Below are 27,909 nucleotides of genomic sequence, written 5' to 3' on the forward strand. Positions count from 1 at the left end.
ATTAGCTGGGTATCATCCGCATAGCACTGAAAGTTGGGGCAGAGGGCGGCGATGCAGTAGGCAAGAAGTGCCAGGTACTGGTTGAAAAGCCAGGGAGAGAGGTTAGATCCCTGGGGGACACCACAGGTAGAGAAAAAGATGTCAGAGAGGAAGGACCCCAGTTGGACCTGGCAGGGTCGATTGGAGAGGAAAGAGGTCAGCCACGCCAGAGCCTGACCAGTGATACCCAGGTTATCACAGAGACGGTTGAGCAGGATGGCATGGTTGACACTATCAAAAGCAGAAGAGAGATCAAGCAAAATGAGAACACATGGAGTGTTAGAGTCAAGGTTTGAGAGCAGGTCCTCGCGGATGTTCAGGAGAGCAGTTTCCGTGCTTCCGGCAGCTCTGAAGCCAGACTGATGGTCGTGAAGACTACCAACAGATTCAGCATGGAGATTAAGCTGGGAGATGGCCAGCTTCTCCAGGAGCTTGCCCAGGAAGGGAGTGATAGAGATTGGGCGATAGTTAGCCGGGCATGAGGGGTCGGAAGAGGGTTTCTTAAGAAGGGGGTGCACAAGGGAGTGCTTGAGGGGGGAAGGGAAGACTCCAGAGGCAAAGGAGTGATTTCAGAAGTCAGCCAGGGCAGGAGCCAAGGAGTCGATGTGGTCCTTGATAGTTTTGGAGGAGCATGGGTGGACCTGTTTTGACGAGACTTTCATAGATCGGACTTGTCTTGAAACCTTGTCAGCAGAAAAAAGGGGAAAGGCAGAGAAGGGGGGAGGAGAGGTGGCTGCAGAAGGGCCAGAGGAAGAGCAGGGAATAGAGGGGGGGAGGTGATAGGAGGAGAGTGAGGACAGGATGTCCTGAGTTTGTTAAATGAAGTGAGAGGCCAGTGCCGTGCAGAGGGCCTGGGAGGGGACAGGAGCGGTAGCGACTGCAGCAGGGTTGGCCAGCTCCTTGCAGATTTTAAGAGTTCGGCCGAATTGTTAGATGCCGCAGAGATGCGGGCTTGGATAAGGGCTCTCTTCTTAGTGAGAACGGAGAACCGGTATTGCCTTTGGAGCAGGCGGCAGGCCAGTTCGTCAGAGGATGCACATGAAGCACGGCATTTCCTCTATGCCACCCTGCACTTGCGTTTAAGTGTGACGAGATCCGAGTCATACCAGGAGTTACATTTGGCTTTGGGCTTCAGGCGGATTCTCATGACAGGGGCAAGGATATCAAGAGTATCAGATATAGCAGAGTGAACAGTGGAGAGGGCTGTGTCAGGGTGGGAGTCAGCCGAAGGGGGAGGGGTAGGTGAGAAGTTGGCAGAAAATAGGGTGCTGGAGGGGTTACTTAGTATCCACTTTGTCTAGTTTCTCATGTATCATTTTTATGTTACCCTTTCTACAATTAATAGATGGTGGCAGTGGGTAACTTTTTTCTTCCACTGTATGTTTCTACTGCGGGCTGCAGCAAAGCACCAATGGGTGCCCATTTTGTCAAAATGGCCCAGTCTTTTTTTTTTTCGCCATTTCGTGTTGAAAAGGTTCTTCTTGAGATTTACACTGCGCACCAAACCAGGTTGACCCTTTGTTCGTTTTGTCTTTGGTGGGATTCACATGGTGAAGCCCGCTTCTGGCTCCAGTGTGTCTGGCAGGGGCAGGAAGTGAGGGAGGTGCCCGAAACTCCCTGTGCTTAATCCCCTTTGTTACATTAATGCACATAAAGGTGATTGGCCAGCTGCCTGTCCTTGGAGGAGAGCCACCCTGCTGTGAGTGACAGCTAGGCTGGGAATGAATGGGAGAAACCTGCATAAAAGGCGAGGCGTTTGGCTTGGATGGCAGAGTCGACCACTGTACGGAGGAATCCAAAGAACTTGGAAGAAACACCTGCTGCAACTCCTGGACCATTGGTTTGCCCGGTGAAGCCCTGCTGCTGTGCTGAAGCTCCGAATTCGTTTCGACTAGAGAAGCCCTGCAACAGATGGGTTGGTGGGACAAATCAACCCCAAAGTGAACTTGTTTGGACATTCTCTCAGAGCTGGCTGTACTTCCTCTCCCTGGCAGTTTGGTTCCTGCAGGAGCAAAGGAACACCAAAACGAGTGCATCGCTTTTAAGTCGGACCAGAGCTCCAGGAAGATCCTGCGGACTTTCTTGAAGCAGGACTGACCAAGCTTCAGCCACCTCAACAGAGTGCTGGACTCCAGATGCAAGAAAAGTCCAGAGTGGTTTTCGCGAGACCGCAGTGGTGCTATTTGCTATATACGCGAGGTGCTGAAACCACGAAGTGCAGCTGAATTGAAGTTTGCCTATTGCTGCCGCCGACCTTCAAATTGTAGTGCAGGAGTCCCCAGACGTTCTCCCTCTTGTCCCCACGACTAAGTCCCAGGAACAACAGGATCTGTAGAGCTACACAGGAAGACAAACCCACTGGAACCATTTCTTCTAACCAAAGGTACTGTAAAGTTAAGAGGACTTGCCTCTTGTTGTGTAGCCTAACTTGTTCTCAGTTGACACCTGTTTTGGTTGCCATTGCAGCTTTGCCCCTCACAAGCCTCCCAGCTTGTGGCCCTTCAGGTGAATATGATTTCTACAAATCTTTCTAAAAACATTGTGCTAGACCTACCTGCAAGAAGACCTTCATCTCCCCTAGACTTTGCTCAACTAACATTGGCTGTCTTGGATCCCTGAAAGACTCTTCTCACCTCTGACTTTGTGCTTTTACCTTTCCCCAGGAAAGGGTTAAGTTACTTTGAATTGGAGGGTTAAAACGTGCTTGCAAGTTTATGAATTACTTGTTAACCTTTGTTTTATTCCCATATCCTAACCTTTGCACCAAACTCAGGATTGCTCTAAATGTACCAGTGATAAAGCGTTGTCCACAGTGTCCTAGCTATTTGTCACTTTATGGTGTAGGAATTATCTGTGTGCCATCCCTAATGGGTATCATCTGATTTAGAGAAAGTGTTTTGAAGTATATTTTGAAGTGTTAGATGTTTTGCTCCCTTCTGAAGAAGGCTTGTATAACTGTGAAATAAATGAATAATGATTTTATATATTATTTATTAATGTGTTATAGCTTAACATAAGCTTTTCACATAACATAAATCAAATTACAAAAGTAAAATACTATTATGGTTTCATACAGCACATTCATAGGAACAAAAACAGAAAAGAACATTAAGTATCATAGTTGACCAATGAAAGTATGTTAACATTACAGTAATCATAAATGTCATAATCACCTTATAGCAAAATGTCCAAAATGGAGAATAAATTTAAAATTACATCATACTGATGTTTCAACATGGCGTAATATTGTACATTTACATCAGATTTGTATTAAAGCTATAAAATAATTGTTTTATCAAGAAACTTTGAGCCTAAGTGTCTATTTGAATAATTGTCATTGTGAAACTGTGTTGCAACATTACTGCTCACATTGACCCCTCTTGAGATGATCCTGGCTGCTCAACCACACTACCAACCTGTGTAGTACAGACTTGTACCAAAGGTTGGGTTACCTATTGCCAGGAGGACTAGGTTGCTGTAGTCTCCCAAAGGGTACTGCACACAATCTTGCCTAACATTTATATACCTACCAGCAAAAATGTATTATTATCCCTTGATTTAGAGGATACACAAGAATATTACTAGCATCAATTTCTTCCACCCTTCCAGAGTGGTTGACCGACTGAAGATCTGCTCGCCCACCAGCCAAAGGTTGCCTTTCTGGCCTTGAAGCCACACCAGGCACACTTTCTTCTTTTTGCAGTCAGACACCTTGGATTTTGCCAGGGTCCGCTCATAGAGATGCAGGCTTTTCTCTTGTGTGTTTTCCTCATTGATTGACGTGTCTCAATGGATCTCATTGAGCTGTGGCACCTCACTTTCTTCTTTGTTCTTCCAGCGCCTCATTGGAACACTCTCCGGACTCCTTAACTTCTGGCCCCTGCTGCATCTTTTTACACTGCTTAGCCTGATCTAAGCGTATAAATAATGTCCCGGATTGGCCAATCCATTTCATTAATGGCTTTGCCGTGGAACTGGTGATCATTACCATGTTCTGCGTTCCTCTCGTGTGTCTCCCGTCCACTTCTCTTTATCCACATGTGTTGAGGCTTCCTCACAGCTTTATTACCAATCAAGGCATTGCTTGGGAAGATCTGCATGGGCAGAGAGCTAAAACGGTCTCTCCTCCATCTTTGAGTATGGCTCTGGAGCTCTCTTTGTGTGCCCAGCAAACTACTCGTGCTTACCACTTTTTTGTGGTCTTGTTTGCGAGTCCACCGGTTACCTGCATGCCTCATATACATTGTGACATGTCTTCTAATCCGCAGGCTGGTTCAAAAGCTGCTCACTGTCGATACTGCATGTGCTCTGCAATCAGTATTCCTAGAGTGGGGGATATGAACTGTGCTGACCAGACTCCTCAACAACCCTACGCTTCTGGAATGTTGTTGTGTTTCCAGTGGGTGTGGGGACCTCTGCAGAAGAGGTTGAAGAGGGAAGGCCATCTCTAGTGGATCCTATAATACCACCACCACTCCATTGTGGAGCAGGCATAGTCCCTAGGCCCCGGTCTCCTTCCAGTCACCCTTCCATCTTTCTCCCACCCCTCCATCACAAATCAGCTCAAACATGAAACTTGGTCACCCTGCAATGTTTCAACCCAAATACGGGAATAAACTTACATTGTTGGGGGCCAAAGTACGTTTATCGCAGTGGGCCTTGGATTCATTTTTGTTTTTGAAATGCAAAGTTTTAGGAAGATTAAAAAAGGTTTGATCAAGCACACTTTATTAGCACGGCAACAACAGACAGTAAGCAACCACGAATCGCTGGAAGGCCCTTGTTCTGTCCCCCTGTAATAAGCATTTGTGCCACTCTGATTTAGAAGTCCCCAAGGAATACCCATGGGGTAATCACTTTCCAACCCCAAACCAACAGAGATGCGGACGAACAAGAGGCCAACTAGGTTAGGAGGTGTAAACTGAGAACAGCAAAGATGAAAGGGACACCCAGTAAAAATACCATCCCCCCATTACTGAGCCTCGCTCTTAAATACCAAAATGGATGTTGTAGGAAAGCCCCCTTGACGCTCGCACCAAAAAAAATGCAACCCGCTGAGGAAAAAGGCCCAATACACCTCTTGCAAGGATAAAACATTTAATTTCCATACAAAAGGAAAAAGCGCCAACCAAGAACTCTGCTGCCTCGGAACGTTCTGGCAACATCAGCATGTGCAGTGTATTATAACAGTACTCCTCTTCACTGGTGACGTCATTACATGCAGTAGAAACCTGCACTGCTGGTTGGTGATGCCCTACACATAGGACACCTGCTCATAGGGGATGCCATCCATTGGTCTCGGCCCCATCTGTCCATTTTAGCCCACATGGGTGATGATGCAGTCGTCACCGGTCAGAAGACGAACAAATAGGAATTCTTTTACAAACTAATAAAACACATCTGTCTTTGTAGCACTGCACCTGGTAGGAGCAGACAGGGAAACACATTCCAACCCCCCCCCCACCCCCGCAAGCAGGCTAGCACCATTCCAACACACAGCCCTATTTAGATCAGTGCTTATAGGATTTCTGAGTAATTCTTGCCTCTTCTCTTTAGATTGGCGACACCATTTGGCTAAAAAACAAAATTCTCTTCCTACCGTGTTAGACTGGTTTTAATTTTGGCGGCTGAGTCAAGCAGCCTTTTTCCTCTGCTCGGGATCTTGAAATACAGGCACAACCGTCCCTCAGTCTTCAAGATCTTACTCTGGTCCTTTTGCCAACAAGCAGTACACCTTCAGCAAATCCACTTGATTACCATTCCCCAAGTGTTGCAGAGCAAGGTACCTACAGAAAACATTCTGGAAAACCACCTGTAAGGGAGAATTCTCAGAAATGTGCTAATTCCTCTCTACCTTGGAGACCCCCAGCACCTTTTACCTGGAGAGAGAGTGAGACTCTTTTTCCCACTCTCTCATGTATTTTTAATGTTATTTGAACTCTGTGTTTCTTTTGATTGTTGAGTCTGAAAAACTCCATAGTCATCACCTTTTACTTTGTGACACACAGCACCTTTTTGTGCAGTGGCACAGGGAAGTCTTTCAGATTTCCCAAAGGTTTAAATACCTTCTCTTGGATTAACTACTGTTTCCGAGAGCTGTGAAGTGAAATTGACTTTACTTATACTGTAACTTTCTAGACCTAAGGCACACTATTTATATTAGTACCCGGCGAGGCTGCATTCTGAATGAAACCAGCATTCTGATTGGCCCTCGCTGGGCTTTACCCAGCCGATAATCCCTCGATTCTCGGCCGGGATTCCAGCTGCCTTTTCCACGGTGGGGACTCGGGTATGTTTTATTATGTTTTTTCCTTCTACCCTTCCAACCCCATTTACATTTTATTTATTTATTTTCGGGAGCGGACGCGCTGGGAACGCTTCTGTTCCCAGTGTGTCCGCTCCCAATGGCCGCCATGGAAAGAGAAAACTGACTGTTTTTCCTTTCCTGGTCTTTTCTTTTTTTTTTCTTTTCTGTCCCGAAACGCCACTAGCGTTTCAGGACAAATAAAATGCTTTTTAGTGCCCCGGTCACGCAGATCTTGTGGGCCGGGGTACTAATGGCTATATGCCACTCGCGGCAGGGGCGTTATCGACTCTGGTAATGCCCTGGGGCCTATTACTGAGTCGGTAATGCCCCCACCGCTCGGGCATATTGTTTAAATAGGGTGCTGGAGGGGTTACTTAGTATCCCCTTTGTCTAGTTTCTCATCTAACATTTTTGTTACACTTTCCTTGATGAATGGCTTGTGGCAGTGGTTTACTTTTAACTACCGTGGTGTGATTTTACCGCGGGCTACATTTGCAGCTGCAGTAAAGCACCCCTGGGTGCCATTTTTGTCAAAATGACCCTGGTCTGTTTTCGCCATTTCTTTGTGGAAAGGTCCTCCTTGAGATTTACTTTGCGCACCAAAGCAGGTTTGGTCCCTTTGTTCGTTTTGCCTTTGGTGGTATTCACGAGTGAAGCCTGCCTCTGCCTCCAGGGTGTCTGGCAGGAGCAGGAAGCGAGGGAGGTGCCCGAAACTCTGTGCATAGTCTCCTCAGAGACAGGAATGCACTCTTAGGTGTTTGGCCGGCTGGCTGTCCGGCAAGGACAGCCACCCTGCTGGGTGACTGATAGCTGGGCTGGAATGAATGGTAGAAACCTGCATAAAAGGTGAGGCTTTTTGGCTTGGAAGACAGTTGACCACTGCACGAAGGAATCTGAAGTAGTACTTTGAAGAGACGCCTGCTGCAACTCCTGGACTGTTGGTTTGCCTGGTGAAGCCCTGCTGCTGTGCTGAAGCTGAAGCTCTGATTCGCTTAGACTAGAGAAGCCCTGCAAGGACGACTTCTCCCATTGAGTTGGTGGGACAAATGAACTCCAAAGTAAGCCCGTCTGGACATCCACTCGTAGCTGGTTGAAATTCCACTGCAGTTGTTACTGGAACCGAAGAGCAAGGGAGAGCAACACCAGATTGTGTGCGTGGCTTTTAAGTTGGCCAAGATCTCAAAGAAGATCCTCCGGACTCCCAGGAAGCAGAACTGACCGAGCCTGAGCCACCTCAACAGAGTGCTGTACCCTTAATGCAAGGAAAGCCCAACTCGATAGCCAAGAACCGCAGTGGTGCTATTTGCTGAGACGCGAGGAGCTGAAACCGCAAAGGGACACTGAATAGAAGTTGGTCCTTTTCTGTCTCCGATCGTCCAGTTGCAGTGCAGGAATCCTCCAGACGTCCTCCCCCTTGTCCCCACGACTGAAGCCCAAGAACACAGGTTGTGCAGAGCTGCACAGGAACAGAAACCAGCCAACGCCCTTTTCTTTTAACTAAAGGTAGTGTACAGTCTAAGAGAACTTACCTCTTATTGTGTAACCTCACTTGACCTGTCTTGGTTGCTCTGTAGAGCTGCTAACAGCTTCTTTCCCTCTCATGCCTAAACTGCTTGTGGCCCTACTTTGATTTCTTCTTTTTCTACAAAGACTTCTAAAACATTGTGCAAGACTTTTACCTACCTGCAAGAAGTGGTTCAGCTCACCTAGACTTTTGCCCATTTGACTTTGTCCTAGCCTGGCTCCCTGAATGACTCTTCTTCCCTCTAACAGTGTGTTTGGTCTTCCTTCAAGGAAGGGGTTTACTAACTGTGCATTGGGGAGGGGGGGTTACAAAAGTACTTACCTGTTTCAGAATATTTGTGTGATCTCTTGTTTTATTCTAATAACCCTTTTCTTTGACACCCTTGTAAGTATTGCGCTAAATGCAACAGTGATATATTAATGTCCAGTGTGCCAGCTATTTAATTCACCTGAGGGTGTAGGAGGTGTCTGTGTGCCATCCCAAATGGGTATTTGCTGATTTAGAGAAACTAAGAGTGTGTATTTTTGAGGTATTTGTGTGTTGCTGTTATATTGCTCCCTTCTGAAGTAGGCTTACTCAAACTGACTGTTAAATTAATAATTGTTTAATCAAGAAACCTTGTGTGTTAGAATTTATTTGAATATTTGTCACTGTGAACCTGTGTAGCTCCCCTACAGCTCACATAGACCCCTCTTGAGATAAGCCTGGCTGCTCAATCACGCTGCCAACCTGTGTAGTACAGACTTATACCAATGGTTGGGTTCTTATTGCCAGGAGGTTAAGGTTGTTGTAGTGCACCCAAAGGGTACTGCTCCAAATCTTGCCTAACACCACCCCAGTTCACCACAGTACACCTCTGAGAACTCGGGAGGCAACCGCAGATTTCTGTAGTTTCTTGCCTGTGCACTACTTTCAAGCAGTTTCACTCTTTCCACCAACTGTGCCATAGTTGTGTTTGCACATTAGTAAGAGTTTGATAAAGCATCCAGAGTCTGAGAGGTATCGCAAGTTAGATTGTAATACCAATCCCTCCAATTTCACTAAACTCTTTTCCGTGTTAGCAAACCTAGATAAAAATTATTCGAATTTATGTTCCATGTTCATTGGAATCCTAAATTCCTTCTACTTTCTATGGAGCTACATCTAAAGAATCTGATTTTGAGTTCCCCCTTCATTTAGTCCCTTCTTTTCAGAGCCACTTGTATGATGGTGCAAGGTCTTGTTTCCAATGGCCAAAAAGATCCATCTGTGTCTTTGTTCCCTTACCCATGTTGTGTCAAGATGAAAAATGTTTACTAAGTTAATTAATGTACGGCGCTGCCTCTTGATTGGTAAATCGCATTTAATGTGATGAGTGACCGGATGTCCTAAAGTGTGATTGCATATTGTAAGGTTTCTCCTTAATGTAAAATACAAAGGCTGGGATAGAAATGTAGCATCACATAAAGCAGTATGTTTGTAACAAAGTAAACATGAACTGGGATTACTATTACAAAAGAAATTCAACACTGCTGATAATGATTGTTGGTGTTTTATGCAAATATAATCCTGATGAGATTGTTTTTTAAGGTGTCCTTTGGTGCCATAAATAGGATAATTTGAGGATGGCGGTCATTGAATAGTTCTCAATTCATTTTGCAAAGAACTAATAAGTGATGTGCATCCAGTGCTTAGCAAAATGCCCTCATTTAAGTTCACATTCACTTAAGCATCTCTGATTAATAATCCAAAACCCAAACCCTTTTACACTGTCTATTCGCAACCTGACTGTTATTGGCCAACATGTACATGCTTGTAGCCCCACTAACTTCGCTTATCCCTCTAAGCTACAACCATAACACACATTTGCTTCTGAACTAACCACATCACTCAACTGTATGTGCTCGGTCTAGCAGTATTTGTTCACCTAAACTTTATTTTTTTACACATCATTTTAAATAACTATTACTATTTACTGTTGCTTTTACATTAGAATAGTAAACAAAACAATGTTGATGAGTGTCATTTTCAGTTGCTATTTGTCGAAAATTACGACTCTAGCTGTTCGGAGGTTTTTGTAGGCCCACTCTAAGGGGGACAATGGTGGCAAGTTTAGCCGTAATACACCTACATCATTCAATAAACCTGTACACATTTTCCGTGGCTTAAGAACTGAGAATAATGCTCAGTTTGCCAAAATAAGACCATTATTGATAAATCGACTCGGTGTGTTTTTACAAACACAGCAAACCGGATTTCTGGACTATATTGGTTACTGTGTTTCATCTGTTCCGTTTTGTCTCCAGTGCGTGCCATTGGCAAATGTGTTTGCAAATTATCATATAATAGGAAAGTCTTTAGCTAATGATGCCTTTCATTGTTCTCAGGTTGTGACTTCGTCATGGAATGGCTCCGAAGGGAATATTGGTCCTGCCAGCTGGGTAACAACCTTTTATCCCAATGGGAATCTGATGAGGATAATGAAACGGATGAGGATGAAAGCGACGAGGATTTTCAGAAGTTGTCGCTGGAGGAAGAGAAGCACCTGAAGCTAGTTGGTAGGTACCAGTATAGAGAGATAAGATATGGCATTTATAATGCGCCTATAGTGTTTCAAGGCGCGACAAGGCAAGGGAGGGGAAACTGAGGGAAGATGGAGACAGCGATCCTACTAGGCCAAGTGATATTGAGATCGCGCAAGTGCAGGGTGGGGACGGGGAAAGGTGCAGGGGGAAAGGGGAGGGGGCAATGCAGTACATATAACAGTAGAATAAAGGCAATACATTGAAGTGCTGCCGGCTGGTGGCAAGTGCTAGTAGTAGGGGCTGTAGGGATGCAGAAACAGTCACCAAGTTCAAAAGTTGCCAGGGCGGCAGTGCAGATGTGCAGCTGGCGGGGAGGGGACCTGGGCCCGAGATCAGTGGGATCAGTGGGTAACCAGGTAACCGGTTCAGTTGCAGATTCAGCCAGGAGATCAGCAGGGGAGAGGAGGAGAGAAAGCGGAAGCAAAGGGGAAGGTCTTGAGGTGCTTCCGGAACTTGAGATGGTTCTCCCCAAGTTGCAGATAAGCTGTTCCAGGGGGACGCCACAGCAGAAGAAAGATCTACTGCCAACTCGCTGCTTGGAGAAGCGACTAACCCGGAGGGATAAGCGAAGAGCTGGAGGAGGGAGATATTTAGGAAGAGAGAGTTGGTGGTATTGAGGTCCCAGGCCCCAGAAGGCCTTATGGTCAATGCAGAGGGTTTTGAACTTAATCCTTGCCGCCACTGGGAGCCAGTGCATAGATTTCAGTCTTGGAGAGATACGATCCCTGGACTTGAGGCCAAGGATAAGTCTTGCAGTCCTGTTTTGGATGAGTTGCAGTGGACGGAGAGTAGAGGCAGGCAGATTTAGAAAGAGGCTGTTGCAGTAGTCTAGCCTGGAGAGAACCAGAACTCTGGAGACAGTGAGCATCTGGGGGAAGGAGAGGAAAGGAAGAATACCTCTGAGAAGGTGCAGCTGGTAGTGTGACTTCTTAGAGACGTCAGAGATGTGAGGAGAGCAGGAATGTGAGGAGTCAAAGATGACCCTGAGGTTTTTAGTCTCACAGGTGGGAGCAGGAAGAGGGCCAAAAGAGTCCGGCCAAAGAGTGACAGGCAAGGAGGCAGCAGGTGTGCCGATAAGGAGAATCTGTCTTACTGGCATTCAGGCAGATACCATTGACGGCACACCACTCCTGGATGGCGGAAAGACAGTCGGAGATGAGAGAAGGAGAAAAGGTGGCGGAGAGGAGCCTGAAAATGAGTTGTCATCCGCATAGCACTGAAAGTTGGGGCAGAGAGCGGCAATGCGGTAGGCAAGGAGTGCCAGAACAGCCAGGGAGAGAGGTTAGACACCTGGGGAACACCACAGATAGAGATGGAGGAGATGAAGGACCCAAGTTGGACCTGGGATGGTCGATCGGCGAGAAAGGAGGTAAGCCAAGCCAGGGCCTGATCAGTGATACCCAGGTTATCCTGGAGACTGTTGAGCAGGATGGCATGGTTGACCATGTCAAAGGCAGAAGAGAGATCAAGTAAGAATAGGACACTGGGTGTTGGAATCGAGGTTGGAGAGCAGGTCTTCACGGAGGTTCAGGAGAGTGGCTGGTTACACTGGCTTATTCTGCTACCTGCATAACAAGATTGACTGCTTTTGGCCACCACAATAGCTTGATCGACTTGTTGTGTTCACCTACATAACTAGAGTAACTCATTGTCTTCACCATTTAGAGCTACACTGACTTATTGTGCTACCTACAATTCAGAACGCAGCGGTTAGGCTGATGGATTAAAGAAAACCTCCCACGTTTCACCCTCACACAGTTTACTTCATTGGTTATCAGTTGAGGACTGTATAAAATGTAAGGTAGCATGTCTGATATTCAAGTGTCTGAGCAATCTAGCACTGGTTACCTGAAGGATAAGCTTAAGCATTACCAGCCGCCCAGATGCTTACGTTCAAGCGACCAAGCTTTGCTAGCTGTCCCCTCCCCTACGTTTGTGTCTAGAGGGGACAGAAGATTTTCTATGTTCGGTTACAGACTTTGGAACAGTTTACCCAGGGAAATCAGGATCTTGGCCTCTCTGGCTGTTCTGCAAGGCATAGAAAACGTTTCTGTTCAAATAAATGTCTAGCTATCTTGGGCCTGATCGATTCGCTTGACCTCTTGAATGGAATGCAGGTACTAATACAATTCTGATAATCTCTCAGCAGGCGTCATCTGCGCCTTTATAATGTTTGGTCTTTTTCGTGCGGGTTACAAATTCCTCAAATCAAATTCCAGCTCATAGACTTGGTGCATTCCTGCGCACCCGGTACATCACTGTATATAACCTCTTTTTGCCACCATGTTATAAATTGCATAATTGAAGCTACTTCTGTATTTCCAGGAATCCTAGAATATAGTAAAGCCTTATTAATTCCAGCTATTACCCCATACACAAACTGCACAGCTAGATTGACTCACTAGTCTAACCGCATACTCCTTGCTTAACTAGATTGTGCACTAGGTATGTAGCAAGTGTATTGAGTCAATCTGATTGCTTAACTCTATTACCTGAATAGCACATACAAAACCAGCCTGGCTTATTGTGCTAGCTGCACACCAGCTGTATAGCTAGATCAATTATGTTACCAACAGTGCTCCAGATAAGATTTTGAAGTGGGCGTATTTTACTCCCTATTTTTTAAAGTTGAATAATTTTTTTTTAGGTTTTAGGGAGTACAAATGTAAGTCCAATTCCCAATGGGAGCATTTTATAAGCAAGTAAAAATGTTTTCACTGGAAAACGGAAATATTTTCATAACAACTTTTCACCTAGGTGTTCAGACACATTAAAAGATGCAAGTTGCTTCTTCCAATCGGGCAGTTACTATAGTAGTTTCTTCCTGTGGCGCTATGTGCACTACTGGTCCAAACAAATACATGTAGCTGTTTCCTATTATTTGTAGGAGTATTTTTGTTTTTGGGAGTATTTGCCTATTTTAGGGAGTAAAAGTGGCCGATCAACCCCTTATCTGTATGGCTGGTTACCAACGTAGTATTGCATAATCTGATCGAGTCGCTGTTTTACCTGCACACTAGTGCCCTATTGCAAAACCTGTGAACCTATTTGGAAATTGAATCTGCTCCAAGAAGTAACGGCAAGCTCACAACATGGGGCCTCTCTTGGAGATCTTCTCTCGCTGGTCTTTATTACTGTTTAAACCTCAAGAAGAATGTTTCCAACAAGTTGATCATTGCCCCAGTATGCAAAACAAATTTGAGAAGTCCCACCCAACACTCCCAACCTCCATCTCCTCTGTCCAGTTTCAGAGGCAGCTTTGGGTGCCAGGGGGCGTGAAGCATTTGAGGGCGCTACTCCATTCTGAATAATTCAAGGTCAATGGTGGCTTTTGATTTTTTTTCCTTGTGGAGCTGCCTTAATATTTCCCTTGAATTATAGTGAGTGACCGGGCATTTGGAGGGTGGTGGAACCAACTTGGAAAGGTTCAGGGGTATGGTATTGTTTATTTGTATAGGGTCTATCCACAGGCAAGTGTTTCAAACGCTCAAGGATGGTGGGAACATGAGGGTGGGGGGGATAAAGGAGGAACAGTCGCTCTGAGCCCATAAAATTCGGAGACAATAATAGTTTGCACAGGTCCCTGGGCTTGAGGCCAAGGATAAGTCTCACGGTTCTGTTCTGGATGATTTGCAGAGGGCGCAGGGCAGAAGAAGGGAGGTTTAGGAAGAGGCTGTTGTAATAGTCCATCCTGGAGAGAACCAGGACTCTGGAGACAGTGAGCCTTTGGGTGAAAGTGAGAAAAAGTAGACTACCTCTGAGGAGGTGTAGCTGATATTAAGACTTTATAGCGATGTCTAAGATGTGAAAGGAGAGAGTGGAGTCAAAGATGACCCCAAGATTTCTTGCCTCGCAGGTGGGTGCAGGCGCAGGGCCAAGGGGGTCCGGCCAGAGGGAAAGTGGCAAAGTGGGAGTAGGGGTCCTAATGCAAATGATCTCAGTCTTAGTGGCGTTGTCGTTTGCAGCACACCATGACTGAATAGCGGACACAGTCAGATATGAGCGAGGAGGAGGAGTTGGCAGAGGGTAGCCTGAAAAATAATTGTGCGTCATCCACGTAGCACTAGAAGTTAGAGGTAAAAGTGGCAATCACACGGTTGTTTTGGACCTTTATACTGGATTCAGAAAGTTCTTGTAACCTTGAAGATTATTTGGCCTACTACTTTACCATACATCCTCTTATGCGTTTTTCAGATCTCCTGGTATACTACCCTGCCAGGTATCTTCCCAAAATGTTAGTCTGCTTACCAAGACTTCTTTCATGTGTTTCTCAGATCCCCTGGTATATTTCCCTGCCAGGTATCGTGCAACAATGTTGGACTTTCATTTACAACTTTGATGGACTTCCTAGTATACTTCTCAGTCAGTCAGGATGGAGTCCTTCTCTGGTGTTTTGCAGATCACCTGGTATCCTTCCCTGCCAGGTATCTTCTTCAAATGTCAGCTGCCTGGTGCATTTCTTTTGCCAAGACTGCTTATTGGTTTTACTGTCTTTTTCAATAAGTTACAGAATCATCCACTTTGTTGTGCTCAATATATTTATTTAGGGTAATATTTGCTTCAGCTTTTCCCCACATGGACATCTCATGCATATGTATTTGTTTGGAATTTGTTGCTGCACTTTATCTTGTCGATATTCAAATATTCTTCTTATTGGGCATTGCATTTTGTTTGTATTCAAACTGCTTTTGAGCATTGTCCATATTACATATCTCACACAGTTTATTCACTTGATTGTATGCCTGTCCGTACGCCATGGGGTACCCATCAACTTTAGGTAGACTCCTTGGTAACAGTGCTTTGACTTAAGGCCTGTCTCTGCGGTGAAGCTTCCTCCATGTGTTGGCTTCTGTACGATGCAGATGTTTCCTCAGCGTTTCCTGCAGCTCTGCGTTCACTCGCGGCTTCCTTCTGCGGCATGGACCAGAGAATGCTATTTCCTGGCACAACTGTGTCTCCAGGAGCTCTGTTGCAGCTCCCGGTGCCTCCACTGTCCTTCAGGTGTGCCTGCTGCGCCTCTCCTTCCTTCCTTCCTTCCTTCCTTCCTTCACGCCACGCTGGTATGTGTGACTCGCATTCACGAGCCGCTGCTTGGATCTGAGTCCTTTCTCTCTCGACTTTCTCCTGCACGGTTCTCTACCGTACTGCTTGACTGTGTAGTGCGCATGCCATTTTTAAATGTCTCTCATACTGTAGGTTCAACAAAACAACTAGTCTGCACGTTGGGTTTTGGGTATTCTCTTAGTCTGCATCATCTCCTCTCTCCTCTTCTTTGTCTCAGTACCTGAGGCTTCATGGGAGCTGAAGTCCATAGATGTTGTTGGATTGCGAAAATTATGTTGTTCAAAAGTTTTATATAGAGCAACATTAGAAACAGGAGATTTTATGTGTGTTGTGAATGTTTGAGGTAAAAGGTGAATTTAGTCTAGATTGACACAGAGGAAGGGTTTTTTGATTTTTGCAATAAAAGGGGATTGTGTAGTGACCACAAGCTATCAAGAACTTGTGTATTATAGGGTCTTCATCAGGAAAAAGCGAGGTATACTGCATCTCATCAAATTGGGTCACCCACGACGGGTGTCTCCTCCCTCGTAATCCTCCCTCCTATATCCACCCCCAGGGTCAGGTAGCGGATGCCGCCCTGTGGATGGTAGCCACTGCTGGGGAATTGGTGATGGCTCCACCGGCTTCATCACAGTACTGATCTAGTGACCTTTTCTATTCTGAAAGTACACACAAAGCACCAGTTAACTAGTAACTACCAAAATTAATGGCTTCTTTCAAGATAATTAAAAAACATTGCATTAAAAGAACTGTGAACATGCCCTTATTTTCATGTATCCTTTTCTGATGGAACAAAAAGCATTTGTTTTGTGGAATCTCACATTTCCCTCACATGATGTACGATTCATGTACTCATGTCTTTGACAAACAATGAAAACAACCAGGTTAACTTTTCACATATTTGGTCTGATTATGAATTTAGCAGATATGTCTGTGATATTGTTAGGGAGAATTCTCATAAATGTCTGATTTCCCTTACCTAATGAGTCCCCCCAGCAGCTTTGCTGGATTTCTAGGAATTTATTTTTTTTACCTGGTAAGAGTGTGCACCTTTTTCCCCACACTTAAATGTGTTTTGCTGTGTGTTTTCACTTTTTGTGTGATCTTGAGCACTGGAGCCTCACCTACTCCATGGCCTCATATTTTCATGTGTGTTGCACAGCACCTTCAGTGCAGTGACACAGGGTTGTCTTTGAGACTTCCCACCGACTCCATTTTCTGGGGCTGACTACTGTCCCCCAGAAAAGGTAAAGTTGCCATTAACTTTACTTTAGTCACTTTAAACCACAGACCCAGTACACCCCATCTTCTTTCTCTGCGTGCCAAACCGGGGATGATCCTTTGTTCGCTGTCTTTTCGCGGTCTTCCGCACAGCAACCCTCCTTAAGGCGCCTGAAAGTCTAGGTAGGCAGGATGTGAGGGAGGGGTCTTCTGACCCCTGCCATGTGTTCCCTTGGTAATCCAAGTCACACTCCTGTTTGATTGGCTGAGGGGACTGTCCTTGCCAGGACAACCACCCTGCTGGGTGATTGACAGCCAGGCTGTATGAATGGGGGAAAACTGCATAAAAAGCCAGTCTCTGGGACTGGAAAGGCAGAGTCGCCACTGGAACGCAAGAACCAACGAGGAGCTGACAGAAGAGGACCCTTAGAACGACTGAACTGCCCGGTGAAGCCCTGCTGCAGGTCCGAATCTTCAGAATCCGACGACCGAGAAGATCCTCCAGGAAACTTCTTCCTTTGAGCTGGTGGGACCAACCAGTTCGCCCAAACTGCAAGCCAGGACCCCTCCTCTGGTCGAATTTGCTGTACAGAGCTACAGTAGGCCGGATAGCCAGGAAGGTCGGACCCTGCTTGGGTTTTAAGGAGAGCACCTTTTATTCGTTGGCCATTGGGGGATTACCTAAAACCTGATACTATTTCTTTTACGGTCCAAAACCTGATGCTGAGAACTAATTTTCATGTATTATCCCTTTTGTTCAAGAAACACTCTACGGTGTTGCTCCTTTGACAGCCCTGATGAGTAAACCTTTGCTTCTCCCTTTACATCAGTTCGTCAATTTCCAGCTTGTTGATCAACTTGGGGGATGAGGCGTCTCCTTTGATGTTGATCAGATATGCTACGTAGGGTCCCCAAATGTCCAGAGGACGTGCATGCAAGGGTAACGTTTTAATGAACTTAGTCTCCACATCTTGACAGAGTACATTTTCTGCCATTTTGCAACTGTGGGGGCTGGGCCATGACCCAGGTCATGGCCACTCTTCTGCATGCTAGAATCAACAATACATTTGCTAATTTCCTCATTGTAGGTGTCAGGTGTTTAGTCATCCCAAGCAACGCTACCGTGGGGATGGAATTTAGCTCCTCTCCTATAATCGCGTCCGTCTCTTGGATGACTTGTGTCCAAAATTTGGTCAATGCCGGGCAGCTCCAGGCGAGGTGAAGGCAGTCGGCAGCTGGCATGCCACATCTCTCACATTTCGCAGCTGACTCTGGTCTGTGTATGCACCTTTTAGCTGGGTGTAATATGTTTGGTGTAAATAATGAAAGTGGATACGTTTAAACCGTGAATTCAGTGCAACCCTCTGAGTTTGAGTATGTATGCCCATTCTTCATCGGGGATGGTAGTCTGCAACGCTTTTTCCCACCTCTCTTTTGTGTGCATGTTCTCCGATGCCGTATCTGTTAGGAGGGATCTGTATATTGAGGACACCAATTTGCCCTCCCCTTGTGCCTTGTATCACGCCATGGAGAAGCTGCCACGTTGGTGGTTGCCTTGGGAATGAGGGGAAGAGAGCTTGGATAGCGTAGCGTAGTCTAAAGTATATGAATATGTCCAGAGATGAGGTGCTACCTCTCTCCTTGGCTTGTCGTGGTGACTTGAATGTTTCTTCATCGAATAGGTCGCCAAGTGAGTGAATTTGTACTTTATCTGCCCATTGGAGGAAAACCTTTTCATTTGTGAAGGGTATCCCTGGTATAAATCTAATGGGTAATAGCGGAGAGTATCTGGTTATTACCCCATATTTTTGGGCAATTTTCTTCCAGATTGCATAAGTAGCGAGCACCACATTTAAAGTGGTGTGTGGTACCGGTTGTTGGCTAATAATGACTCCTCTTAATAGACTGGGCGATGCCAGGGCTCGTTCTATTTGCACGTGTGGCCTGACAAAATGAGTAGAGTACCATTACCTCAGAAAATGCGCCTGTGCGGCCCAATAATATCGTTCAAGGTCAGGGAGCGCGAGCCCACCCCTTGTCACCGGCAGTATGAGCATCGAATGGGCCACCCTCGCCGGTTTGCCGGCCCAGATCAGGTCTAGTGTGAGGCTTTTTAATTTCCCTAGATAATGCCGTGGGAGTAAGAGTGGTATGTTTGTAAACAGGTAAAGGAGTTTTGGTAGGATTACCATCTTGACCAATGACCCCTTCCCCAGAGCGGCAGTGGTAATGACTTCCACCTATTTACCTTCTCTTGAAGTGATCTCAGTGCAGTTTCATAGTTGTCCTGGAAAATTTCTCGGTGGCTCAGAGACAGGAGAATCCCGAGATATCGCACATGGGAGCACTCCCACATGAAATTATAATCCTCTGCAAATTTTCTAGTACAAGGGATTAGGGGAAAAATTATCGACTTGGAGTGGTTGATTGTCAGGCCTGAGACCGTGCTGAATTTAATTATTTCGTGCATTATGGGGTTTAAATTTTCAGTTTGGGTTTTGGATGAAAAGCACGTAGAGGGAAATGACCAATTTATGGGGTCCTATGGTAAGACCTCTTTGGAGATGCCATGCACGCAAGCCGGAGGCTAGTGATTCCATCACCATCGCCAATATTAACGCTGACAGTGGGCAGCCTCGTCTGGTCCAGCGTTGGAGATTGACATGTGTAGATTTCGATGAGCCGAGGACGATGGTTGATTGGGGTTGATTATATAATAGTACAACTAGTTTGATAAACTGGTTCCCTAAACCATGTTGTCTGAGAACCGCAAACATGAAGGGCCACTCGATACAATCAAAGCCCTTTTCAGCATCCATGAGGACTGCGATTGCCTGATGTGTAGGCTCTATCGCTCCCATGGCTCCGAACATTCTTCTGATGCCGAATGTCGTGTTGCGTCCAGGCACAAAACCAGCCTGGTCAGCGAGTACCAGTGCCAGCATCAGAGGGATTAACCTGTTGGATAGAATTTTGGCCAGTATTTTATTGTCTAGGTTTATTAGGAGCCGCATTCCTCGGGGGCTTGTCTTTTTTATGATGGAGGATTACGTTAGCTTCCCTTAAGGTCTGCGGGAGGATGTCTGCCTCTAATGCCTCTTCGTAAACTTTCAGAAGGAGGGCAGCTACCAATGAGGTGAATGCTTTATAAAATTCACCAGTTAGGCCATCGGGGCCGGGGGCTTTGGTATTGAGCAAACTCTTTATTGCTTGCAGGATCTCTTCCAACGTAATGGGGTCATTTAGGGGTTTGCGTAGTTCTCTCTCTGCTCAGTACAGTTCTGTATCTGCTAGATAGTTGTGTAAATGCTCAGGATAGTTTGAGTGTTCTGCACTGTAAAGGTCTTGGTAGAAGGTGCAGAAAGTTTCAATTATTTCTAGTTCTGTGTGGACTAGTGTACCATGTGGGGTTCGGATTCTTTCCACCAGGGTGGGATTTCTGTCGGCGGCGATCGGGCAGGCCAGGAGCGCTCCAGGTCGTTGCCCCTCACCATATTAGCGTATCTGGTAGCCACGGCGTAAGAATTTCAACTCTCGTTCTGCTATGTTTTTGAATTTGAGTATTTCTTCCTTGAGCTCCGCTTGGGCGTGTTTTTGATTTGTAACGGTGTACTGTAGCTCCAAAGCCTTCAGGCGTTCTAAGTTGGCTGCTAACTCGACGTATTGTTTTTAGAATTCCATTTTCTTTGGCGATGCATACCTCTCTTACGTTTCCCTTAACGTTCCCGCTGAGGAGACTGAGTCTCGATTAATGTCTAAAAAGGATATGATCTCCTCGCTAGTTCAGCTGCGAATGCCTGGTCCGTTAGCGCTCCGGGTTTAAAGCGCCAGTGCGGTGCCAATGGTTTTGCGTTGGGGAGATTACATTTGAGTGTCACTGAAGCGTTATCTGAGAAAGTTTTAGGAAGGATCTGGCAGTTACCCCATTGAAAATATGCTTTGTGCTGAGACAAACAAATAGTCCATGCGTGATCTGGAGTGGTCAACTTCGGAGTGAAAGGTATACGCACACTTCTCCCAGTTTCCATGTCTCCATATATCAACCAGATTGTACGCTCTGCAGATCTCTTGCACTTGAAGGGTAGCTCTGGATGATTGGGCTGTGGTTTGCTCTGTCCACGTTGGGACCGTACGAGTTTACGAATGTAACCTCCTTTCCGGCTATAACTCCCTGCACTAGGAGGGCTCTGCCCTCAGCCTCTTTTTCCACTTTGATCAGGCGGAAGCCGGCTTTAGGGTTGATGAGAGTGGCCACCACTCTGGCGTATGATGAGTAGGAGGAGAAGTAGCGGTGGCAGCCCCAGTTTCGAGCCCAGAGATGTTCTTTTTGTGGGATCAGGTGAGTTTCCTGTATCATTGCCACATCAACATTGTGACATTTGAGGAACTGCAAGATCTTTGTTCTTGCTGGAATGTTACCTCCCCTAATATTGTCAGGCTCACCTGATTCCCACGGAGGCGCAGGTCTGGCTTCGAGTGCTGATGCTTCTTCAATGGTGAAACGCAGGACTCTGAAGATGGACAGGAAGGGCCCCTCTACTCTGGCTTTTCTGGCTCGCAGGAATATTCCCCTGTGCGTGAAAAGGGAGTATTACCTACTGACGGAATAATGCTCAAGCCTCCCACTCCCTTCCAACCCTCTACGATACCCTTCCACGATTCCCCGTGAAGTCTCACCTTAGGGTCTGGAAGGATGAGTTCTCCATCCTGCTTCTGATGCAGGGGCGCGTTGAAACCCAGTTACTTCACTGGATTGAGGTTTGATGGGAGTTCAAAATAAGCTTGACTATTCAGGTGAGGCGCTGTAAGAGTTCTGTTGCAAGTTCAAAAGTTCAAGCTTAATAATAATGTTCATTGTCTTATTGCAGTAAGCGCTAATGCTTATGTCTTTTTCCCCTTAGGGGCCGGGGTTCGGAATGCCGGAGATATGGCGCCGACCCGAAATGAAACGTGCAGTTCCAGTAAATGACAGGTAAGTTCTGGATGAGCGTTCAGGTAATGTCTTTGCTTTCGCTCATTCAATGTCTTTGTCTTTTTTCCCCATAGGGGCCGGGGTCCGGAATGCCAGGAAGCGGCAGGACCCGAAATGAAATGGGAATGACCCAACAGGTAAGTCTTAGAAGGAAACTGAGCTTTTCCTATTTCCCTTCCTTCTCTCACCTTGTTTTCCTGTCTTTCTCTCTAGGCTCTTGGAAGTGGGTGCGGATCCGGATGATCGCTGCTGAAGATGGAGGCGCCCAGGAAAGGTGAGTGAAATGCAGCGCTGCAGCGATCGAAGCGAAATGCTTTTAAAATGATGTCTTCCCTTTCAGGATCGTCGGTGTGATGTCTCCGTGATGCAGCTTTAGCAGGTAAGGTCTTCTTTCTACCCAATTCTCTTATCTCCCTTTGCAGGCGACCCAGGATGCTGACAGGCGTGGCTGAAGTCCAGATGCAGGAGCTGACACGGTGAGCGTCCAGCTGCGAGGAGCAGAACAACGCGAAGCGTGAGTTGCTGATCGGGCGTGGTTTAAATAGCTTTGGAAGAAGTTCCAGGTATGTATCCTTCCACCGATCTGGTATGTATCCTTCCCCGACCACACCCAGGTGGAAAGTAGTCCCACAGGTAAAGTAGTTCCATTCAGGCCTCAAGAGGGCCTGGATGTAGCAGCATGGTCTGCATCAGGTAAGTGCACATTAAAACACTTGAACACATGTCTAGCTTTATGAGCCTGGCGCCTAAGGCGCCAGGACAGGGGTCCAACATGAGCCTGGCGCCTAAGGCGCCAGGACTGTGTCCAAAGGGCCCCAGCTTGGGCCCGCTGGCACTTCCCTGGGGGGGGAATGATGCCTGCCTCTGAGGTTGCTGGGTCGGACCTGGCTCCTTGGAGGTAGGCATCATGACAAATATACCATGTTGCCACCTTGAATTGAGCGGGTAGGTTCCTTGTTCACGACGTTCGGGCTGAGTGCAGACCTCTGGTGATCCGTAGTGGAGCAATGGTCTATCTGTAGGCATGGTTGTGCTTGTTGATTTACCCTCCGTGAGCGGCGGGACGTGGCAGTGCGGGGCCGGCCGGTGCGTATCCACAACAACTCTAATGAAAAATACCTTACACGGACAACCCCCAACTTGTCCGTTTGGTCTCCCCCCCAAAGTAAACGTAATGCTGCTGAGCATGGGGCGCTAGTGACCCCCCAGGGGGTAGGTGCTCCTTCTTCAATCTGTGTATTATATCCTGACGTCCAGTGTCGTTTGCCGTGTTTTCAAAGCGTTAGTTATTTGCGGCTCATGACGGATTTCTCTCAGCCTTGCATCCTTGTCTATCGAGGAATAGGGTGGCTTCTTCTGGCGAATTAAAGAATTGGACTTTCCCCTCAAATTGGATGCAAAGTTTTGCGGGGAAAAGCATTGAATATGTGATTTGGTTATCCCGTAGCCGGTGTTTGACTGCTGTGAAGGATCTTTGAGTCTGGACTGTTGGAGAAAAGTCAGGGAATAGTTGTATTGCGTCCCCGTCATATTGAAGGTTCCCTTTCTCCCTTGCTAACCGCAGGATGGTATCTCGGTCCTTATAATTCAGCAGCTTGGCTATAATTGGGCGAGGGGGTGCCCCTGGGACTGGTTTGGTGGTTGGGATCCTGTGAGCCCTTTCTATCACAAACAATTGTGAGAGAGCAGTGTCGCCGAAGAGGTCCCTGCACATTTTTTCTATGTGGTCTTCCTTTTTGTTGATTGTTGCTTGTTCCCTAACTCCGACTACTCATTGTTTCGATGGGAGCGCCCCTCTAAATCCTCGTTCTTGGCCATGACCGCTTTTATTTGGCTTTCTAATGTTGATGCTCTCACGGTTAGTGATGCTGCGCCGTCGTCTAGGTCTGAGATTCTTTGTTTGCCGTTGTCCAATCTGTCTTTGTGCTTGTCTAAGCGATGTTGAAGTAAGTCTACCTTGGACGATAGCATATCAATCTTGCTATCTAGGTTCCTGATCCCTGTTTTAAGATCAAGGAGGATCTCGCGGATGTCCATCTGCTGCTGGTGTTCTTCTTCCAGGCTGTCGTAGTTATGTGGGGAGTCCGGGCAGTTTTCTTGTCTTGGGGTTTTTAATGTGAGCCCTGCGTCGAAGTTAAGTTTCCGCTGCGATTTATCGTGTTTGCCCATTTTGATGCTTGCCACGGGATCACCCGGGGCTGCAGCTATATGCGGCCACTGCGAATTGGGTCGGGCCTGGGTATTCTGGCGTGCCTTGTCCCAGCAAGAGGAGGGGTCCAGTGAAGACGGGCTGTCTGAAATTTCTATTTATTTTGCTAGCGCCTGTTAGCGAGACAGTTCTGGCGGGTGGTTTTGGGACCAGGCTCCGTCGTCGCAGGAGGGGAGGGACCGGCGTTGTGGTGCTGTGTGACGTCGGCCCCGATGCTGGGGTGTGCATCAGTAATCCTCCGTGAGGTTCTGGGCCTTGTATGGCGAGGATCTTGTCTTCACGTGACCGCAGAAGGAGACCGAACAAGGGGAGCTAGGTTTGCGCCCCTGGGACTAGGATGGACGGCTTCTGTTAGCTGTTGTTTCAGGTTCCTTAAGCGCAGTGCGCGGTGGGAGGGTCTGGGATTTTTACAGCGTTTGTTCCAAATGTGATCAGTGGGTACTCTGCTATCAGCCCGCTGTAATGGAGTTGGTGGCTCCCGCCCCCACTGCCGGCCCCCAGGTAGGCTGTATTCGGGTGGGTAGTTCATCCCCACCTTGTGCCTGGGCAAGAGAGGGGAGGCCCTTTGTTCCCGGCACTCCTCTCCCCTCCACTATGAAATTCTGTCCGATTGGGCTGGGAGCCTGGTCTGGCGGAGCGGGACACTGCGGGGAGGCTGCCCACTCCCGCCTTCCCCCCGCAGGTCCGCCGTGCTCTGATGGGCTTCTCTTGCACGCCTCCCTGTGCGTGCACTGTGCTGCCCCTTGTTCTGTCGCTGCGCTCCTCACCTTCCGTGCACGGTTCCTGCCGGGACTGGCTGCCTCGTCACTGGCCGGCGCTCCCTCTACCGCGGCCGTGCAGTGGCAGCACCCAGGCGATCCCGCCTGCATCACCAGACGCCGTCGCGGAGTCGCGAGCCCCGCCCGCCTTTTCTACTGGTTCTGCTGGTGCAGCTGGTCACCGCCTGCATTCCGGTGCTGCCGTTGCCTGCGGGCCAGGGGTCCGGCGCAGCGTTATTCCGATCCTCAGGGGGGGTTATCAGCCCAAGCCTCGTGGGCACGGCTTGGTATGGGATCGCCGCCCGCGGCACTGCCACCTGGCGTTCAGGTTCTCCAGGATCGATTTCTTCCCAAATTTCAGGCACAAACTGTGAAGCGTTCGCCAAAGGGTCTGTGTCCACAAGATAGACGCGACACGGTGTCAGGATTGCTGCGATTACTCAGGATTAATCAGGGGCCTCCTGGGAGCTCAGAGGAGCTGCCATCTTGGTTGGTCCTCTAGCACCCCGTGCTCCGGTTTATTTTACATCTCCATGTACAGAGTTGGCAAGAATGAGGTTCTGTTTTCTGATGTCCATCTTTGTTTTTCATATGGACCGTTTAGTGTTGCATAAACGTACTTGTTTCCACCCTTCATTGTTAAGGGTTTTCATATAAACCAGTAGCTCTGTCTCCCTGTGTTTCATCCTTCTTGTGAGTATGAAAGAACCCTTCACAATATGGGTGCGAGTAGGACTTTTAAGCTGTATCCTAATCGTTCCAAAACCGGTCTTCAACCGTTTCTCAAATATGGTGGTGGTGTTAACTGTGGTATCCCATCTCCTAAGGCCTCCTGTTAGGTTTCTGCTCTCTTCAGAGCCTTCCTAATCCTATGTATGCCCATCTGGTCAGAGCTCAGACTTCTTCCGTGGCCTTCCCAAGCAATATTTCACAGAAAGACATTTTTGGTCTACTTTGCAAGCGTTCCTCCCTGAGCTCTTGTTCTGTAATTTATTTATTTTGCAATTTGTATAGCGCTCCGAACCCAGAGGCATCTAGGCACTTTTCTTACAGATGTCGACAACAGTTAATACAGTAATGTTAAACAAGCTTTGGCTTCTCTTTAGTGGGGTGTACTCGGTCTAAGCGCAGTTGACTGACCACACAGTCCACCCATTACAGGTCACGCAACCGACACACCTGTTTGGCTTCTTTTCCACAGTTACACCGCCACTGCTTCAGCTCAACTGTGGTATTTGATTTATATTCTGGCATTCCTGTTTGCTACTATTCACTTGCTGGATTATCAAACCTTCTCATACTTTTGCCACAGTTTCAACTTTCAATTTGTACAGTTCCTCTTTTCCTTAGGCCTCTTGCCAATGCTTGCTTTTTCTCAGCTTCTTTAATTCAGTTATTTAGTTCATTACCAATGCTTGTTTTCTTTAGTTTCCATAATTCACAGTTCCTTTGTATCGGGGAACACTTTTCTCTACTTTCCATTTATGTGGTATTCACTCATTATTTCTTTCCTTTTGGTTTGGTACTCAAAACTTCAGTTCATTCCTATCAAAACAACGTAACTGATAATTCCCAGTTCTCTCCTGCTAGGAATTTGCACCCTGCTCACATGTTTTTTATTCAATACAAAGTTTGCTACCTTTCTGGCCCTTCCGCTGCTTTCTCAATGTAAGTAAATGTTATTCACAAACTGCTCTGTTCAACAACTTTCCCATTATCGTAGTCCTCAAACCTCATTTGGACCAGCAATCCCATTGCCTCTGCTGTCCCTTGCTCACTCGCGAGTGTTCTGGCCTTCCTTCACAGCGTGGCTCGCATCAGTGTCCCAGAGTCATTCAGCCTCATTTGACTCACCGGGTACACTGTCCTTGTGTGCCCTTCTCCGCTTTGATCGGTCCTTCTTGGCTGCCTCTGTTCCCGGCTCGGCAAGCCCCTCCTCCAGGGTCTCATGACACCTCGGGCTATTCCGTCTGCAAGCATTCTACAGGCGAACTCCCAGGCAATATCATTAGCTTCACCTGAGTGGCCATTTATACCTCCCCTTTGGCTTCAGGTGCAGGACATTCACATTGATTTCACAACGGTCTTGGTACTCTGCATCCCTCTTCCTCATCCTAGTACTAGAGTGGTGTTTGTGTATGTCTGAGTTAATAAAGGATTGATGTGTGGGTGTCTCTTCCCCCTCTCAGTACCATAGTGGGAGATGGTTTTCTAACTCAATAAGGCACGGGTTGGTAATGGCCCATAACATCATGGTGGACATTTGATTCCTTATGGAAGGGAAATGGGTTATACCATGCCTTACCCAAGGGTGCCTCATCCACCTTCCCCAAGTCACTTCCTCCCAGGAGATCCTCCCTCGTATATCTACCGCCAGGGTCAGGATCTGAAAATGGCAGCCTTTCCTTGGCTGGTCAGGATATTCTGGGGAAAGAAGTGAGGACGAACACAGATTCCCCAAAGGACCTGCCTTTGTTCCACTTCCACGGTGGTCATGAAGGTCTTAGTCCCTGCAGAGTCTTATTTCCGGAGAGTGAGATTTCATGTATCCCCCTACCTTGAATATTCGATTCCGAGACTGTAAGAGGGAACATCTGGAGCAAGCAGTGGGCCTGTGTCTCTTCCTGTTTGAGAAGTTGGATTTATTGCCAGTCCGAGATAGACTGTTTGCAAAATCATCCAGTGTGAAGGGTCGGAAATTCACCTCATGATACCCTCACAAGGACTTGAGCAAGGCATTGCCATTCAACTGGATTAGGTTTGTCTATGCTCCGCCCACCCCCACACTGTCGACAGTGGTGTGGGAATACAAAAACTCAAGCAGGAAGATAATAGAATCTTTTTGATTGCCCAAATTTGGGCTCTTCAGTTATGTAGCTCAGTGAGTAGTAAACATAAATTCCCCTAATGGCTCATCCAATTCTCCTTTCCACGTGGCAGGGGCAGATTCTCCATCACTACATGGCCTGTCTCAGCCTGGCTCTTTCTACGTTGTATAGAACCTTTAGCACATTCAAGAGCATCCACTACTAATACTGTAGACTTCTTTATTTTACTCTTTATTTAAATTAATCGGTTTTGCTTTTGGTGTGCTACTCTGGTCAAACCAGGGACTTGCCTCTCTAAAGAAGTCTTGCCAGGTCAGTCACATCTACTAGAATCTGGTTTACAACACTTGTAAGTACAGGTTCATCTCAATGGAAATCCTGAGGAAAAAGAAAACAAAGGAGAAAGCTTGAATTTTTTCATT

The 27,909-nt window shown here is 46.9% G+C and overlaps 1 protein-coding gene across 3 annotated transcripts in view; it reads left to right on the plus strand.

The window, feature by feature from the left end:
- LAS1L (LAS1 like ribosome biogenesis factor) overlaps nucleotides 1–27,909 on the plus strand; it is a 948,139-nt gene that overhangs the window by 266,316 nt on the left and 653,914 nt on the right. For all 3 annotated transcript variants that reach the window (XM_069612531.1, XM_069612530.1, XM_069612532.1), the window contains exon 5: nucleotides 10,238–10,408. In XM_069612531.1, the coding sequence (XP_069468632.1) occupies nucleotides 10,238–10,408 (171 nt within the window). The remainder of the gene's footprint in view (nucleotides 1–10,237; nucleotides 10,409–27,909) is intronic.

Source organism: Ambystoma mexicanum, chromosome 5p, assembly GCF_040938575.1.
Source record: "Ambystoma mexicanum isolate Mex_15411 chromosome 5p, UKY_AmexF1_1, whole genome shotgun sequence".
Classification (NCBI taxonomy): Eukaryota; Metazoa; Chordata; class Amphibia; order Caudata; family Ambystomatidae; genus Ambystoma; species Ambystoma mexicanum.